This window comes from Parasteatoda tepidariorum, chromosome 3, assembly GCF_982258835.1.
Source record: "Parasteatoda tepidariorum strain Cologne lab strain chromosome 3, Ptep-v5.0, whole genome shotgun sequence".
In the NCBI taxonomy this organism is placed as follows: domain Eukaryota; kingdom Metazoa; phylum Arthropoda; class Arachnida; order Araneae; family Theridiidae; genus Parasteatoda; species Parasteatoda tepidariorum.
In genome coordinates, this window is record NC_141757.1 from 80561982 (window position 1) to 80582188 (window position 20207).

The 20207-nt window shown below is 28.4% G+C and overlaps 1 protein-coding gene across 2 annotated transcripts in view; it reads right to left on the reverse strand.

Moving 5' to 3' along the window:
* Positions 1–20207, reverse strand: part of LOC107450889 (neural-cadherin-like) — a 301833-nt gene that overhangs the window by 9808 nt on the left and 271818 nt on the right. For both annotated transcript variants that reach the window (XM_016066818.4, NM_001323824.1), the window contains 11 exon segments: positions 18179–18343; positions 14940–15261; positions 12677–12907; positions 12329–12588; positions 11140–11399; positions 10163–10296; positions 8976–9224; positions 7768–7977; positions 3260–3559; positions 2366–2613; positions 1394–1671 (listed from right to left, as the gene is read on the reverse strand). In XM_016066818.4, the coding sequence (XP_015922304.1) occupies positions 1394–1671; positions 2366–2613; positions 3260–3559; positions 7768–7977; positions 8976–9224; positions 10163–10296; positions 11140–11399; positions 12329–12588; positions 12677–12907; positions 14940–15261; positions 18179–18343 (2657 nt within the window).

Consider the following 20207-nt stretch of genomic DNA (forward strand, 5'->3'; position numbering starts at 1 on the left):
ACATTAGGATACATAATTATAACAGAATCTAATAGGTAATAATTACCTATAAAAAATTATTTTGTTAATAGAAGTTCTTATAATTTTAATGCATATATGTATTAAACATTAATTAACATGGTTTACACAAATTAACACGATGTATTTAGAGTCCCATAACAGGTGATGTACTGTGCAAAATGCAATTTTTTTTTTAGCATACTAGCTTAGCAGTATATGTTGTTTTACTTCTTTAAAAAAAAGAAAAAAAAATTAAGATCATAAATTCGTAGATAGGGAAATTCGACGCTTCAGTCATGATATGAAATAGTTAAAACATTCAAATAACAGTGATATGAATCAATATTTATAAATTTTATGCTTTGAGAGCCAACTGTCAGAGACTTAATACAAAATTTCTTTTTTTAGAAATTAAAACACATTCTGCTATATATACAAAATTTAATTTTTTGCTCAGGACATAGCCTATTTATAGGGATCTAAAATATCATACCAATTAATGTGAACTCTATGAAGGGAAACTATCAGCAATTACTATGTGTTTAGAATGAATGTAATAAAAGAGATATGTTAAATCTAAATTACAAATCTTGGTACAATTTATGTAAAATAAATTGCAAACAAATTATACAAGTCATCATTAAATGACCATTTACATTATATATAAGTAAATCTTTATGTTATTTTATTTTTCAATATTTAACAAAGCATAATAATAAATCATAACAATAAGATATCTTTTTTTATAATATTTATAAAAATATAGTAATTCTAAATTACCTAATTCTTGAGATAAAAAGTTATAGTGATGTGTGTAAAGCAAGTAACCACATGAATATTTAAAAAAAACAATAATTAAGCAATATACAATTAAAAATATTGAACTTGATGCTGTTTTCAACTACTATTATAGAATAAGAAAACCCTATATTTGTATATTTCTGTAAGAAATATGGTAGAAAAGTTTGTTTAAATTGCAAACTTCTGCTATACAACAGCTTGCAGCACAATAAATTTGTCAGGTGCTTAAAAAATAATTCAAAATAAAAGCAATGCCGAAAATAATTTTTAAATGGAAATTTTTTTTTTTTAATTTTAGAATATCTTAACTTTTTTTTTTTGAAACAACAAATAGGACACACTGAGAAAATTTTCAGCTTGCAAATTAATTTAAAGAAATAGCCCATAATTTCAGCAATAAGTTGAACGCAAAATTCCTACATTTTGAAAAAAAATTAATAGATAAGAAGAAAACAAAATTTTCACACACTTAAGTAGAAGAAAAAAACATCTTTAAATGAAAGTTACAGAAATATATTAAGTAGAACAATAATCTATTACAAAGGACATAAAAGTCTAAAAGCAATAAGTAATGCATAAGAATACTATTTACTTTATAACTCCAAATTTATCTGAACATATTCCATCATTGTAGCAAGGTTTAGGTCTTGTCTTGCACGATTCCATTGAAGTAAAATCCCTTGCTCCGCAAGTACACTCAGCCTCAATTTGGGCACGCACACCAACCAAGGAAGTGCGATTAGCATTCACAGTTGCAGGACGATCACCGTAAACTCTCAAATAGTTTGTGCAACTGTCCTCACACTTTTCTTCATAAAGACATTCATCTATGTTCACCATCGTAATATTCACACCAACAATTTGTTCAATCTAGATAGAGTAAAGAAAAATAATTGCACACAGTTTCAGAATGATAATGAAATAAAATAACTGAAGCTTTAATTTATTAAACAAAATATTTAATTTCACAAATAGAATTTTGATAGCTCAGCCAGAAAATACAATTGATGTACAAATGATAATTTTTAGCTCCAATATTTAAATTAACTTGACGCATCAAAAACAATTATAACAGAGTTTTAAAAATTTTTTCATATTTTTTTACTTTTAGCAGCTACAACAGATTTCTATCACTAAAAAAGGTTTATCTGGCTCTTGCACCCAAAGCTTCCAAATAAAGGTAAATCACTAAATTTCTATCTACATTTTTTTTTGTTGATTTTTTTATAAATTATAACACAAGATTGAAAATGTCTCACATCACAAAACACACTATTTGAACAAGACTATAAAATGCTATGTATATTAATAGTAAAAGATTAACTTAACATTTATACTTAAGCATATAAAGATTGGCTATAGTATAATAAATAATAACTAATATTCGTTACATTTTACAAATTAATAACACTGTACTTGAAATTTTATAAGCTAATAACACTGCTTTAACTGATTATTAGAAAACAAAAATTCTCCAAGTAAAAAAAAAAAAAAAAAAAAAAAAATAAATAAATAAATAACAGAAATTTTAATTTAGGTAGTATTTGAGAAAAAAAGAACTTACATTTTTTCTGTGAAGACCTATAAGTCCATCTAATCTAGAAGCTTTATAATAAGGCGATCCATGAGCAGAAAATCGAATGTCTGCCATAGGAGGATGGTCTTGATGCTTGAGCACAGTAAATATATCTACATTGTCTTTTTTCACTTTTAACAACTTAGCTAAGATTTCTCTAAATTTGTTGTACTTGCTTTCAACTTGAACTTTATTTTTCCAGTCCCATATCCTGATAAAATCTTCATCAGAATGACCTTAAATAACAGCACATTGTTAGTTAATTTAAAAAACATTTTTATGCCGTATTTTAATGACAACTTAGAACACCACTTTAAGATTAACTCAAACATGATGAATAATTATCACAACAATAAATTAAAAAATCACTTTATACTTATCACACATTTCACTTATTGCTTATAATTAAAGTAAATATATTACATAATTGACAATATTCATTCTATCCAAACCTAAGTTAAATATATAAGACAGTTATGAAGTAAATGAGATGAAACTATAAAAAGTATTCACTACATTGAAGAAAAGTTTAAATGTAATTTCAAACAAGCATGTATAAATATTGACAAAGTTAAAAGCTAATAATTTTACTTGAGGTTATCATAAATAATATAAAAAATGAAGCACTGATATTTGATTTATGAAAAAAAGTATTTAAAATGTAACAAAAACAACCAATTGATTCAATTGAGTTTTTTCAAAATAAGTTTCAGTGCTTCGCTAAAAAAAGTAAAATAGAAAGTGATTTTCATGTTTAGTATTTTCTAATTAGGACCTGATGTTATTTATTAGAACATATAATAAATTCCAAAAAGTGAAAACTAGTTGTTTCTCAACCACAGTCAGAAACTATCGAAACAACAAGAAAATTATTGAGCTCACCAGCAATTCTTATAGAACCAGAACTAAATACAGCTTCCTCCGGTATCTCTTTGACTGTAACAGTTACAGTTGCTGGTACTTCTTCATTCCGTTTTTGATCAATAACTGTAAAATGCAAAGTATATTTTCCTCCACTTATTAATTCTATCATTGATATTTCACCAGTTTCAACATTTAAGTCAAAATTTTGATGCTGTTGATTATCTTTCCAATAATAAACTTTGTCTGGAATATCCCAATCATCTTGATCTTCTACATGTACTCTACCAATTGGAACAGGTCTGGTTGGCTTTGTGGCTCCTGAAAGATTGTATGTCAATATAGTTTTATGTTATGCAAAAAATGACAAACCAAAGAAATAAAAGATGCGATAATTTTATAAAGTTTATCATAATTTATTTTGAATATTTATAGGGCTAAAATTTAAATTTATTATATTCTTAAAATTATGCAATATTTTTTGTTGTTGTTAATATTGACATGCTTTGGATAACATAAAAAATGTTTGATATTTCTTTTATTATAAATATTTCAAAGAATACACCAATGTGGCATATAATATGATAAGTAAGCAACTAATAAGAATTTATATAAACCATACAATTAATAAAGTGGGGCACAATGCTTTATAAGTAGAAAGCATCGCATGTAAAGCACTGCTACAACAGTCTGTTTCATAGCCAGGGGGTCATAAGTGTTAAGGCTCTATATTTTGAGACTAATGGAATGACTGTGCACAGACAGGGTTACACACTGGCTGCCTGTACCTTGCAACAAGCTGGTACTCAGTCTAAAGTTGGTACATCAATCTAAAGCTGAATGAGGTTCAAGCTGCCATCGGGGATAGAACTATGATCCTCAACAGTGGCAGTTAAAAGCCTTTGTAACACATTAGATAAGGCGATAACTAAGTTATAAACGAAGACTGTTTCATTTGTTTCAAATCAGTGCATGAAAGGGAATACTACAGAAGTGAGGAACAAGTTAAAACACAGGTAATACCGACCAATGACAAAAGAGGAGAGGCAAAACTGGAAATGGAAGCAGTTGCGCTCTCGTGGGAGATTAGAGAAAAGTGATAAGATTTAGAATCACGGATGTAACTCGAACATTTGGTAAAAAATGGACATTTGAAAATAAGGAATCCTAGAATCAAATCATTAAGCAATTCAGAGAAAATCAATACATATTAATGCTTAGAACAGTAAATTTTTAATGCATACTAATGCAAGAAAAACCATGACATAAAAAACAAACAACAATACTATTATAAAACCCATGATCAGAACAGTAAATGTTTTATGCACATTGTAGCAAAAGTGATTTTAAGTCAAAATTTAAGATACAAAAATCAAGACATATCAATAATGTTTCATTCAATAAATAAATATTCCGTTAAATTTTGCAAAACGTCTAAAAAAATAAAAATTGTATGGAAGAATTTACAAAATAAGATGATAGTAATATAAAATTATTAAATTTTTTTTTTTTTTTTACAGTCAGTATCATATAGATCAGGGCTTCTTAAACTGTGGGTCGCGACCCCCCTGGGGGGTCGCAAATATCTGATACTTTTCAATCATTATAAATAAAATTTTAAAATTAGTATACACACTACGTACAAATATAAATACAAATAAAAATCATACAAAATACTATTGTAGTTTTATTATAACTATTTTTTGAAAAAAGTGGCAATGCAAAACTGTTATGTAGGGCCTATAAATGAAAATATGGAAGTAGCATTTAAAATAATAAATACAACGCGCTCCTCGATTTTCAACTGAACGTTCGACATTGATGTCTGGCCGCCGGCGTCAGTGTTTGCAAGATAACTTAGCGATTATAAGTACCCAGACGCCGCGTCGCCTTACAGCTTACACATACAATACGGAAGCATAATCAAGCTAGGCTAGGCGAATTGGCATATTATTTTTATAAAAGAATAATAAAAAAAATTAAATGAAAGCTTCTTTTTCGGCGTCTTTGTGATACGGTGCCTTTGTGCGCTGCACACTTTGAACACGCCATGCGTCGGGGTTGATCTGATCGTAATTTGTTGTCATTGCACTGGTAAAGATTTAAGTGTAGTTATTTTTCTGTTTGTACTTCAGTTTGGACTCAGCTTTGTCTTCGTAGTGACATGTGTGTATTTACTGTGTAATTTTCAGTTGGTGTTTTTAATTATTACGTTAAAGTTCAACTACATTTTGTTTAATTATTTATTATTATTTAACCATCATGGATAAATGGCTAATTAAAATTCCAACTAATAAGTCTGCCACGCCGTCACAACCAAGTTGCAGTGCTTCAAATCCGACTTCTAGCAAAACAAAAAAAGAAAATATGACGAATCATATTTGCAGTATGGCTTCACATGCTCTTCTCACAACAATGAAGAACAACCAGTGTGCTTAATTTGCAAAGAAGTTTTGGCTGCAGAAAGCATGAAACCGTCAAAACTGCAGGACATTTGAATACTAAACATGCAACGTTATCAAAAAAGCCAATAGAATATTTTGAGCGTCTTTTGCAAACATCAAATAAAGAAAAGAACACTTTGGAGAAGTATGTTACTTTGAATGATAAATATCTATTGGCATTGTATGAAGTTTCGTATTTGATAGCAAAAACGAAAAAGCCTTTTACTATTGGAGAGCAACTTTTACTACCTGCAGCTATAAGAATGTCTGAAATTGTTCATGGAAAACAGTATGCTGCTGAAATTAGTAAAATTCCATTATCAAATGACACTGTGTCCAAAAGAATTTCAGACATTAGCAATGATCAATTTCAACAGCTTCTTATGAGGCTTAAAGACAGCTCAAAGTTTGCAATACAACTGGACGAGTCGACAGACATTTCAAAAATGGCACAGTTGTTACTTTTTGTAAGATATATTTATGAGGGAAGCATTCATGAAGATATACTGTTTTGTCGTCCTCTGGAAGGTCATACTCGTGGAAAAGATATATATATAAAAGTAAATGAGTTTTTTGAAAAAGAAGGATTAAATTGGAAAAATTGTGTTGGTGTGTGCACGGACGGTGCTGCAGCAATGACCGGACAAGATCTTGGTTTTACAGCATTTGTTAAAGCTGGAAATGATCATATTACATTTACACATTGTATGATTCACCGAGAGGCACTTGTTGTTAAAAAAATTGCACCAGAATTAAACACTGTGTTTTTTGATGCAGTCAAAATCATTAACTTTATTAAAAGTCGAGCACTTAATAGTCGATTGTTTAAAAATTTGTGCATTGATATGGATTCGGATTATACAAGTTTATTGCTACATGCTGAAGTTAGGTGGCTATCAAGAGGTCGAAGTTTGAAACGATTATTAACTTTAAAAGATGAAGTTCTTATATTTCTAACAGAGCAAAATTCTAATTTGGCCGATTATTTTCAAGATAATTTATGGCTTCTCAAGCTATGCTATTTGGCAGATATTTTTGATAAAATCAATGATATGAATTTATCATTGCAGGGAGTCTGCGTTAATATGTTTATGTTAAAAAATAAACTTGAGGCCTTTGTTAAAAAAATTCTTATATGGAAGAACAGAGTGGAAAGTGGATAGCTCGAAATGTTTCCATTTACTGACGAGTATATAATTAGTAACAATATTTCAAAAAAAGATACTCCTATAACAAAAATTATAGTTAATCATTTGAAGGATATGGAAGTTTACATGCATAGGTATTTTCCCAATGATATCGATACACAACAATGGATTTGCAATCCATTTTCAATTGAAATGGAAGAAATTAATTTTTTAAACTTAAAAGCACAAGAAGAATTTGCCGAATTAACAAGTGATACTACCCTGCGACTTAGATTTTCTCAAGTGCCTGTGCATGAATTTTGGATAGAAATCAAATCAGAATATCCCCTACTATCGGAAATGGCAATGAACAAATTACTGCCATTTTGTACAACATATTTATGTGAATCAGCCTTTTCCACATTAACTTACATAAAATCAAAATACCGTTCAACTTTAATAAACGTTGAAAATTTATTACGATCTGCACTAACTCAAATTGAGCCTAGATTTAATTATTTGTGTAAAAATAAACAATCACATCCGTCACATTAATATTGTTTGATGTTAATAATATGTTTTTATTAAAAAAATTGTTACAAAAGTTTATTTTTTCTATTGAATAAATATATATATAGTTTTATGTCATTCTATTTATTGTGTTTTATTACGACCGATATCCCGTCAATGTTTCCAATTATATATATGTGAAATGAATGGGTACGTATTCTTTAATCCTTATTTTATTTACATTGTAAAATAGTGCAATATTACATCTACGGTTAATATATATTTCATTATATGGAGGAGGGGGTCGTTTAAAATTTCCTAAGCTTGAAGGGGGTGGCTATATAAAAAAGTTTAAGAAGCCCTGATATAGATCATATTATATGTCAAAGCTAATATTGAGAGCTAAAAAAATTTCAAGTAATTAGTGCATTAAAATTAAAATACATGCCTTGATAACTGTACACAAAAATGTCTTTTTCACCAGGGTACATAACATTGTCATTTTCATCACCAATGATGACAGTTAATGTGTTTGTACTAGTGAGGGATGGAACACCACTATCTGCTATGACGATTGGAACATGGTATTCTTTCTGTTGTTCTCGATCAAATTTAACTTTAGTGTAAACAGTAGCTGAACCTTTGCCGTTATCACCATCTAGAAAAGGAAATTACATATTAAATCATGGGGTCAAAGATGATGTTGATTTGATTTCTCATTTAAAATGAGTCTTAATTGAGAATAATACATTTATTTTCATGACTGACTTTAGAGCTTTGTGAAAATACAAACCAGAGAAAAAGTTAAAAAATTAATGTGTTTGGTTATTGAAACTGAAAACTTTTATTTCTTTACATATGGTTCACAATGTTTTTATGCATGTCAATATTTTTATGTTTGTTACAGATAACCTAGTCTTTAAATATTTTGGAAAAAAAGTAAGGAATATTAGTTTTAAAAAGAGATCTTTGTTCAACTATATGTATAGAAACTTTTTTTCTCTGTAGCTGTTGCTATGAAACTAAAGTTGAAATTAAAATCTCAATAATGTCACAAAACATTTTCCCACTATGTACTTTTGTTTAATATAATTCAAAACAACTTTAAGATTATTTTTTTTTGAAGAGTATCAGTGAATAATTTAAGAATTACAAATATAAAAAGAATTTTTTAATCAAATAAAAGTCGGAATTAAAGATTATTTTTACGAAAGTAGGAAAAAGACTGCTTGCCCATATTTGATAAAATAAAGGTTTATCCCAAAATTGCAAAAGGTACTAAAAGCAATAGACCATTTAAAAAAATAACCAATTAATAAACAAGTATTTAAAATAAATTTGGTAACATTATTTATTCATAATTTTCAAACAATTTCTGTTTTTTTTTGTGCCAATAGTACCTAAAACTCAAAAAAATTACAGAAATCTGTAGTATCCGACAAATGAAAAATATTTTTCAAATTATAAAAATAATTTTGAAGTTGAAATCAGTAGCAATGGATTATGTTTGTGTTACAAATTTAAAAGTTTTAATTTAGGCATTTAATTAAAAGTTTCATAAAAATTGCTATCAACGAAAAACTAGAAAAAAAAATTTGGTTATAAAACACAGTTTAATCTAACTGAAAAAATAATAAATTTAAAATGTGCAACTACCTTTGTTAAAAACAACTCTAAAGGAGTTCTTGATGGTGTCATCAGCATCAGTATCCAATCTAAATTTAAACCAAGGTTTGGTATTTGGAGCCAGATCAGGATCATCAGCAAATATTTCAATCACTTTGACAGGGGGCTCCACATTCTCCATCACCACTGGCCTGTAATCTTCTCGGAAATGAGGAGGATTATCATTCACATCTATTACATCCACAATTAAGGTGGCTGTAGCCGTTCTTGTAGGAGTACCTAAATTAAATGAGTAAACACCATTGTAACTTATTTATCATACAAAGGCAATAAATATTATTCTTATCACATAGCATATTTTGAAAGAAAAAAGATGTTTCTCAGAAGAAAAAAAAAAAAAAAAAAGGTTTATATTATGGTAAAATTTAAGAAAATTTTCAGCAGTTTTTTACTTTTTAAAGTTCATATGAATTATCAACCTACATGAATTATAATTTCTTAAACCTAAACTCGCCAAGAATTAAGCATCTGGGTAAAATTGTACGAAAATTTCCCTGCTTTGCACTATTCTTCCATTGAATAACATGGGAGAAATCGGTTATTTGATACAGGAAAGCCTGCAGCTAAAAGTTAGGAAAAAGCCTGGAGAAGTTTGGATTAATGCTCAGAAGGTAAATCATACTAAATTGTTCTAGATGGGAGGAAACTAATATGGTTTATTTTATTATGTTACACCAGTATAATATTGTGTTCAAAAACAAAAAGAGAAAAGCAAATTAGAATAATGAATATGCTGTAATATCAGTTTCAAAATTTATATTTTAAATTGACCGAATTTTAATATGAAAAATTTTTTGTTTACAGATGCTGATTTTTCAATAATGTTTCAAACCAATTATTTTTTAGATGCTTACAATAAAAAATTGGACAAAATTTTCAAGTGGTCTACTTTACTTGAATTCAAAGTTAGACACATTAACAATTTAAACCTTGTTTACTTAAAGTAATCAAATAGATATATAATAATTCTAAGAATTCGAAACAATATTGCAGTTTAAAAATACTTTAAATACAATTTCTAGTAATTTTAAATGAAACTGTTAAATTAGAAATATTTTTTTGAAATCCTTATTGTAGACTAATTTCATAGCACTAAATATTTGTTGTAAGTACATATTAAATAATTTATTCAAATTAGCAATATATTTAAAACATACCATCATCAGTTGCAAGAATCCTGATATCATGACGATTGACTGTTTCTCTATCTAAGGGTCTTTGAATAGTAACAACACCTAGTTGACTAATTTTAAACTGCCTCTTTTTATCAGATGATCGATCAATAGAGTATCTGTCAAATGGAAAATACACATAAATTATTAAATGTCTTTTGAAAAAGGAAAATACCATCATAAGCTTTAATGACGATTTTACATTCTCAATACATTTCAAATCTTACATTTTTAGAAGAAAAAAATATCTTCTGTTCTTTTTAAAAGTATTCAAAAGAAAAATACTACCTTGAAATATTAAAAAACTCATGAGCATGAAAAAAATATATTTCAAATTGCATATTTTTAAGCACATTATTTCTATAATTGAAGAAAGGAGAGAGTAGTGAAAAAAATGACAAAGAAAGGTAGAAAGTGTGTGATTTAAGAAGAACAATATTAATATTAAAAAAAAAAACTAAAATCCAGTAATATTCTTTTCTCCCTTATAATAATATTTTATAGATTAATATATTTTTATATTCAACATTATATATAAGAAGCATTTATGTTATTACTATGATAAATCCCAATTTTTCTATAGCAGACATTTTATGTCTAACAGTCTTTTATCTTTGTATCCAGATAAGTACTCAATAAATTTTTACAATTACAGCACAATGTGCATAACTGCCTTACTGCCAGCATATAAATATTCTTCTAGCTTATAATTATTGTCCCACAGTAACTAATGAATATCAAGACATTTTGATTTTAGAAAAGTTTAAAATATCGTTTTTAATATGTTACTGTTGGTTTGAATTCACATTACAAAAAATAATAATTTTCTGCTCCCTTGTGATGCAGTGAATTGTCAAATTTATATGGACTGATTTCCTAATAAAGCCATATGAAACACACATTAAAAAGAGCCTATAAGTTCAAAACACAAGTAGCAATATGCAGAGAAAAGTGTTACGTACTTGACCATCGACTTTCCAGCTTGGTCTGGATCACGAGCTTGGAACTTTTTAATGACATAGCCCACAGTCACATTCTCTTCAACACTGGCTCTTAACAAAGGTTCTGAAAACTCTGGGGGATTGTCATTTATGTCAGTTAATCTGATGAAAACTTTTGAATAGTCAATATGATAGGCATTGGTAGTCTCTCCTCCATGATCGCTCACTTGAATGGTGATGTTAAATCCATACCTTTGCATTGGATCTTCATAATCCAAAGGCTGAAAAAATGCATTTAAAATATCAGCAAATGATAAGTTAATAATGATTAAGATTACAAAATTACTTAAAAGGATAGTGCTACAAAGGATCAATAAAATGAAACTATCATAAGTTATTCTGATTGAAAGGATCAGAATAAATTACGATAGTTTCACAAACTATCATAATATATTCTACAATAGAAAAAATAAAGTTATTCCATGTAAGATTTGCTCAGTAAAATAGATAACTCTGTATCACAAAATAACTAAGTAAATTATATAAATCACCATATCCCATTTGATTGTTGCTTAATTTCACTGACTAAATTTCATCAGGTTTAATCTTAGACTGTTGTATTGTAAAATAACTAAATAATTATATAGATTATATAAATTGCCTTGTTTCATGCTGTTTTATTTGAATTTCATTGACTAAATTTCATCAAATGTACTCTTATATTGTGGTATCATAATATAAAATAAACAATAAATAAATTACATAAATAGCCTATTTCATTGACTAAATTTCACAAAATTTATTCTCATATTCAGTATTCTCAGTAAATAAATTAAGTTGTGACCCCCCCCCACACTTCATTTTATTGTGGCGTGACTCACTAGTAGAATTAAACTTATATACAAAAAAATAAAAAAAATAAAAAAAAATTGTGAAATGTGTAAAAAAAAAAAAAAAAAAAAAAAATTAGGAAAGAAAATCATCAAAGGGAAAAAAAGCATTAAACTTCAATTAATTTAATAATATGAAGTTCCAAGAGATAAGGCCTTTCATGGCTATTTTAAAACTCAAATGGTACTATTTTGTAGAGAGAGTGAGCAGGGAATAATTTAAAACGAAATTATCCTTTAAAATCAAATTATCATTATAGGAGAAATAAATCAAAATTAATTTATCATAACTTATTTTCAGAAGAGAAGGAAATAAAAACCTTAGCAATCTTGAGGGAGCCAGTTCCATCGGAATTGGTAACCATGGTAAACTTATCGGCACCAAAAGTATTATTAATAACTTTGTAACTAAAACGATTAGTTTCCAACAAATCTTCATCTTTGACAGATACAACCAAGATGGGTAATTCTGGAATATCATCACCTTCAGTTTCGTCAACCTGCACATACCACTCTTTTTTGGTGAACACTGGTGGCATATCATTAATATCTTTTATCTTTATAGTTGCTGTACCCGTACCTATAGGGAAAAAAACCAGATAAGTAAGGTGCAATGGTGAAAAAAAACTTCTTTTAGATTAAACAATTTATATAATGATTGATCTTACCTTGTAGACCACCGCCATCAGTAGCAACCACTTTGATAGTGTACTCTGATATTGCTTCTCGATCCAAGCAGCACACTGCAGTCGTGATAACACCGGTATCTTGGTCGATAGCAAAAATTAATTCATGATTTTCATTGACTTGATTTTGCTCAATTGTGTATTTTAGTTTTGCATTTGAGCCTTCATTGGGATCATCATAGTCTGTAGCAGTCATTGTCATCACAGTCATACCTAGAGAGAAAATTAAGAGAGAGTATTATTTTGTGATATTTTTTAGAACAATTAGTCAAAACAAGTTCTTTAACCCACTGGTGATTTAGCATATGGGCAACATCAGGAGAATGTTTCTCCCTTATATACTATTTCCCAATCTAATAACTTGGAAAAAACCGGTTTTGTTATGCAGAAAAGACTGCAAGTTAAAATAAGACTTTTTACGTGTAGAACCGTCAGTGGTTTAAGAAAAAGTATAAGTAAAATTTAAAAGTGGTGACAATTCAATTAGAAAGATAGCTTTATTAAATACTTAATTTATGTAAACTTGTCACATTCATAATTTAATGCTCACAGGACCATAAAGATGTTCAATTAGAATAACATAGCGAACAAATAATGAAAAAGTCGTAAGCACAAAACATTAGATTCATGAAAGAATATTTAAAAAAAAAAAAAAAAAACTTGTGGTAATAATAGTACACTAAAATTTGAAATAGAGCTTCAACAGTAAAAGAAAGTATCTAAAACTGAGCAATATATTTATAAATAATAAATTGTTCAGATATAATCTCTGATCCTTTAAATTACTAAATTCATCAATCAATTAATGAATGCTTACTCACTTTCATTAGAAGTGACATATTTAATATTTGATGCTGCAAAAATCATGTTAATATACTTAAATCATGCTCACTATATTAAAATATATAAAGTTGAATATTACTAGAGCACCAAGAGTTATAAAATGAATAGTTTGTCTGATGTTTTTAAATTGCTTCAGCTAACAAATAATTTCATTCCTAATAAAGACATGTGTTGGATTGAAATCTAAAAAGCGTGCAGCATTAAAATATAGATCTAATATTATTCAATAAGAAAATATAAACACTAAAATGAAACAAAATAATTATTAGTAGGTAGTGCAGTAGATATTTTGAAATAGTGTTGTAGACTGATAGGAGTATTTTTTTTAATTTAAAAAGCCTTTTATTACCAGTCAGTTACAATTTTAGTTAAATGTTAAAATCTAAAAATAGTAAATATATTAAATAAATAATAAATTGTTCAGATACAATCTCTGATAATTTAAATTACTTAGTTCATTAATGCTTATTCCCTTTCCTTAGAAGTGAGTGATTTAATGCTGCAAAAGTCATGTTAATGTACTTATGCCACGCTCCACTATATTTAAAGTTGGATATAACTACAGCTATAATCTTCTTCTATACTACTAGTTGAATATTACTACAGTCAAATATTACTATCAGTAGAAGTGCAGTAGATATTTTAGAAGAGTGTTGAATTATAATACTTAAATCAAGTGAGGGAAATTTAGCAAATTTCTCCGAATTTTTTAAGGAAACACATAAAGTTTAATTTGGGAGCTGCTTTCAGATGAGTAGCAGAGTAATTTACTTTTTTGATTAAAGTAAGTTATGACATTATTTTGGCAATTTATAATGACACTGTTGATAAGGGTATGGAAAATGATTAACAATAAAGTAAAAACTTTTACATATAACATCATTCTAAATTGGTTTAAGGAAAAAATGTTCAATAAATTTCCTTGATAACAAATAAATTTTATCTAATTTAGAATTATTTATTTATTCAAAGGAGAACTGAAAAATAAATTATGCAATAATACACTTATGTGTAACTAGATTTAAACTTCTCTGAAAAATGGTAATAATAAATTATATATATATATAAAAAAAAAAACTACATGTAATTTTTTGACAAGTTGCTTAGGAAAGGGAATTTATGTATCTAATTTTTGAAAAATTGTTGAAATGTTTTCAGAACTTTTTAGTTTATTAAAAAGGCGCAATAAGAAAGTTTTTAAATAATAAGATAAAACAAAAATATTATGAAAAAGAGTGGAGAGCTCTAGAAATTTTCTCAGCTCACTAGTCTACATCTGTTTCAAATATTTTAAAAAAGAATTTTTTCATGTTTTTTTTTATGATGCAACAGAAATGTTACACTACATAGTAACAAAAGGCGAATAACAACAAAAGGGAATCAATGACAAAAAGAATTTTACCAGCAGTGCCATTTTCTGTAACATTTCCAGTATAAATGGCTTGGGGAAAAAACGGGGCATTATCATTAATGTCCTTGAGATTAACCAGAACATCAGCATAGCCCACAAGGCCTTTTCCACCTTCATCTGTAGCATACACAGTGAAACGCCACTGAGAGCGTCCATGTGGTAAGTCTCTGTCCAGAGGTCTAAGAACATAAATTTCACCAGAAGTATCATTAATAGCAAACTTGCTATCCTCAACTTTGTCTTCAATACCTTGACCAGTAAGAAAATATAAGATCTCGGAATTTCTGTCCAAGTCCCCATCAGTGGCATAAACCTTCAATGAATAAATTCTGCATTAATATTTTTAAAACAAAATTTCTTACATTTGTGAAATAAGAGTAGCAATAAAATAAAAGATTTCTAAGGTTATGGGAAAATGATACATTATCTCTCCCCTTTATGAATAAACTATTTTAAAATTCTTTAAAAAATTTAAAAATTTGAATAAATTTTAATGAATATAAGTTCATATATATACAATCAGTGTATATATGAGTGTTTATATGAACTTCTATAAACACTCAGTTATATAAATTATAGAAATACTAAGTAAACAAAAAATTATATAAAAAAAATAATAAAAATGCTCATTTTTTGAATATATAAAAGTACACAAAAATTGTAAAAGGAAAACTTCAACAAAAATTTAAGTAAGTTAAAATTTAAATAAAAAAAGTAATACTTATTAAATTGTCTTGTCAGAATGTCAAATCAAATGAATGAAAATATATTTTGAATGCCAATTCATTATTATAATAATAAACTGAGTAGGTCTCCTAAATCTAAATTTATGCAGAGTGAATAATTATATTGCACCAAAATCTGTTTTCCAGTAAAAATGATCAACATTATGGGTGAGTTGATTTTTAGAAATTAGAAGAAGCAATAAATGAGCAACAATACATGTTTTAATAGCTTTTTACAACACCAACTTTTCATACAAAATGCAGTAAGACAACTAACAAACTAACATAAAAGCGCCTTATATTATTTCGAAAAATAGCATTCACTTTATGGTTGAACCATTTTCTCACTTGCATCGCAATTCCAACTCAAACCAGAACATTAACGCTATCATCATCGAATAAGCCACGCATAAATGAATAACAATTCCTTTTCTGTAGATCGCATGACAGCAATTTTCCATATAAAATTACACAATGCGGCCAATACAAAAATCCTCTTTCATTATTTGAAAAAATATTACTTATTTTACAGCTGAAAAAAGTTCTCACTTGCTCAGTAGTTCCAACTCAAACCAGAACATTACGCCATAATCGCCGAATCATCGAGAAAATTCCGCAGGAATCTCTAACATTATTCCTACTGTAAGAATAACGGGACGAGCCATCATTTATCTTAAAACAATCGTAACTGGGGAAAATAACAACGATGCAATAAACATAAAATGTTGCTAAGGAGCGAACTTCCGAAGTCTCGAGAGCGGGGTTAGGGCAAGAATAGGAATAAAATGAGATCGAAACCATGGCTCTCTGCAAGATTGATGCCAAGTACTTGAACTTACTGCTGGTACAGAGAAGATCTCATAGATTAATGTTCATTACCACCCGGTCTAGCAGATATTAACGATAGAGGCATTCTTCTTCCAAAGAGCAAGTTAATGACGATCTTCAAAAGCTCTGGTTTGAGTTAAGGCGATTTGCCATGATGGATATCATTGGATCACACTCGAGTTGGAACGAATTAAAGATTTAATAATCTTGGAACAAAACGACGACCGATTCCGAAAGAAGATGTTAAGAAAGTTTAAAATCGCAGCGGTTTTCAAGATTTTTCTTCTTTAGGTAATGACACGTAAAAAAATGACGTAGCAGAATTAACGATCTCCTTCGAGCTTATTAAGTATGCACCATCACGTACGGACGCAAAATCTAAGTTAATTAAAAGTATAATTTCAGGCAGCATAGATTTACTGAGTAAATTTAAGTTATTTAATTCGCAAGTTCGCAATTAATGTGAAGCACTTTAATTAATGGGAATTGGGGAATAACATCGGGACTTAAACATTTCTGTAATTGAAGATGAAAGCGATTTAAACTCATTCTAATTTTATTGATAATTAAATTTTATTTCGGGTAACATAAAACGATTAATGAGACAATGCATAAATTAATGGACGTCAATATTAAGTTTAAATATATATATAATATTAAATACCCTACTTAAACTTTATGATCAAATAGAATATTTTTGAAAGACATACTATAGTACATAAATTGTTAAGTTAAAATTCAAGCTAATTAAATCAAGAGTTCCAACATAACTAATTTCGAATAAATTTGCTTTTAAACTCTAGTTTGTGGTGCGCTTTTGGATTAGTTACTGTTTTAAAGTTAAATTTAGAAAGAAAGAAAAAACCACGCATGCGAATTAAAAATGTGAAAAGACTACGCGTCAAAAATCGAGTTAAGACGGGCTCAGCCCAAGCCCGTTTACTGAAAAAAGTTTACAGGCTCAGACCAACACCTCCCAGATAAGAGCAGGCCTCAGCACGGGTTACCATAAATATCCTTTAGTAGTTCAAACGCAATGACATATTTCGTATTTTCAACCACTGCGCAGCTTAGTATCCTTAACGAAATGTCATCTTTCTTATTTTTCATCTACTGCGCAGTTAACTTCGTTAGATTGGACTACTAAATTGAACCGTGCTGAGGCCTTCTTTCTTCTAGGAGGTGTTGCTCAGATGGACTCGGACTCATGATAAAATTTTCGTAAACTTTTTATTACTTTTAAACAAACGTTTGGTACAGTTAAGTATAAAAAATGCAAAATTTTTAAATTGATATAAAAAGGTTTCAATGAATATTTTCCTCCTTTAGACAGCCAAAGGCTTAATAGCAAGATCGCAAAGTTTGGCCTTTATCCGACTTATATTTGGGGTGAACTCGGGGCAATACAAAAGTTTCAATATTCCAAAGTTCGGAAGTCATTTGGAATCTTCGTTGATTGATTTAAGTAAGTTTAGCAAGCGCCGGATGTGACTATACTGCGTCAAACTCAAAGTTTCTTTTTAAAAAAAATACTAATAAATAAATTTAAAAAAAAAGCATAGAACTTCTCTAAGCAATAAAATAGAGAGATTTGTACGTGGCTCTTCAAGGAAGATTTAATATCAAAGAAATTGCTAGATTATCGATTTAATTACAAATAAATTTCCTTAAAGTTACCTTGAGGATTCTTTTAGGCAATCCATCGGAGTCTTCTTCCAGAATGTGTGTTTGATAAAGGGATTGCGTGAATTTGGGAGGCAAGTCATTGATATCTTTCACTTTTATAATAACAGTTGTGCTATTTTCAAACAATGTGTCAGAAGCAACAAGCGTCAGGTTGTACTGCAAAAGAAAATACATTTTAAATAAGACATTCACACTAAGTTATCTTAATTAAAACAAAAACAGAATTGTGTAGTTGGTAGTTTGAAATGTTCGACTCAGACATAAGCAATGTTATTTTATTGTCCATTAGAGCAGGGGTTCCCAAATGGAACCCTAAATGATTGACCTTTAAACGGAACCCCATTTATAAATAAAATTCATAAAGAACAGTAAACTTATTAACCAAAGAAACACTACTCATCATTAATTTAAAAAAAAAACATTTAATAGGAGGATATAAAGATAATTTTTTATCGAAAATAGTCTTAAAATTCGGTGTTGCGTTTAACGGTAGAATTCACAGGTCTGGAGGGGCATTTAGTCAAGTTGTGAATTTTGTTTTTGACTTGTTTACACATAAGCTAAAATTGAAATAAATAAGCTAAACTATGGTTTTCGTTGAAGTGAAAGAACTGATATAAACATTGAAAATAGTTATCAGAGAAATACATTTCTTTTTTGTTGAATTTGGTTATTTTCTTTGAATTGAAAAGCTTGATGGGTAGTACTAGTGTAATATAATTACAGTTACTGGTTTTTTTTTTAAAAAAAAAAAGGTTCTAACACCAGGAGCCTCTCTTACGGAACTATAGGGTTCCGTGCAACACCTTTTGCGAACATTAGAGCATCTACATTGAACCAGTTATTTCAATATAGCAACCGAAATTTAATATTTATCTTTAAAAAAAATATTTCGAAGGAACAACTTAAAATATTAATTCCTTACATGTTACTACACAATAAATGTAAAACACCTCGAATCCTCCCTTCCAATAAAGGACGAGTGACGTGACCTATATCTTAAGTGGATGTAATTTATGGTTATTCGCAATCATGTGTCTTTTAAAAGAATACAATAAATTTATCAAGCATACTTTTTCGTTTGGAAATTGTATTCATTCTTTTTGTCAATCCTCTTAATGTTGTTTATTTTCGAGTTAAAATATGTGGTCATTGTAGTTATCCTGACATATGTTATTTATCAAATATGGTAGTCATTTTTCACTTATTTCAAAGGGTGTTTTTACGTACATATTAATATCGAAAAAAAGGTTGCGTTATTACAAATTTTTCTGCTAATTGTCAAAATTGGTGAAGTATTTTTTTAAAGGTAAGAAGTAATATTTACGGTGCTTACATTTTTACCCGGACTGTGAGAATGACTGTATTTTTACTTTATTACGGATAAAGGTATTCAAATTAAAATAAACTTCATATCATAACACATAATTAAGTTGAAGAAATGAATTAAAAAATAAACATTTGTACAAAATATAGGAAGTGTGCTAAACCATTAAAAGAAAAGCGCTAGATATTGATATCTCACCAGCACACTCCCACACATATAGACACTTAATTACATGAAGAATCCTTAATGAATATTCATGAATTATAAAACCATCACAAATCATACATTAAATTCATTTACATATTTTTTAATTAACTTTTCAACTTAGCTAATGCTAAATAAACTTAGTTCTCGAATTTATGAATCCAAAGATAAATTATAATTCCTCTACAAATTTAGATTTTTTTTCCCCCAACAGTTCAAAAAGTTTCTGAGGTACAGATTCCCAATTTTTTTTTGGCTGTGGAACCCTAAATGATTGACCCTTTTTGCAGAATCCTGAGACTTAAAAAATTTCTTAAGGAACTGTGAACGTATAAATTAACGAAAGACTTAATTATTTTGAAAATATGTACAGATCTAAATTTTATTAAATATTTTTAATACATTTAGTGAATGAATGAAATTTTTTCATCCTATCGTTTTATCAATATTAGTCTCAAAATTGGGTTTTACGTCAGACAGTTGAATTCA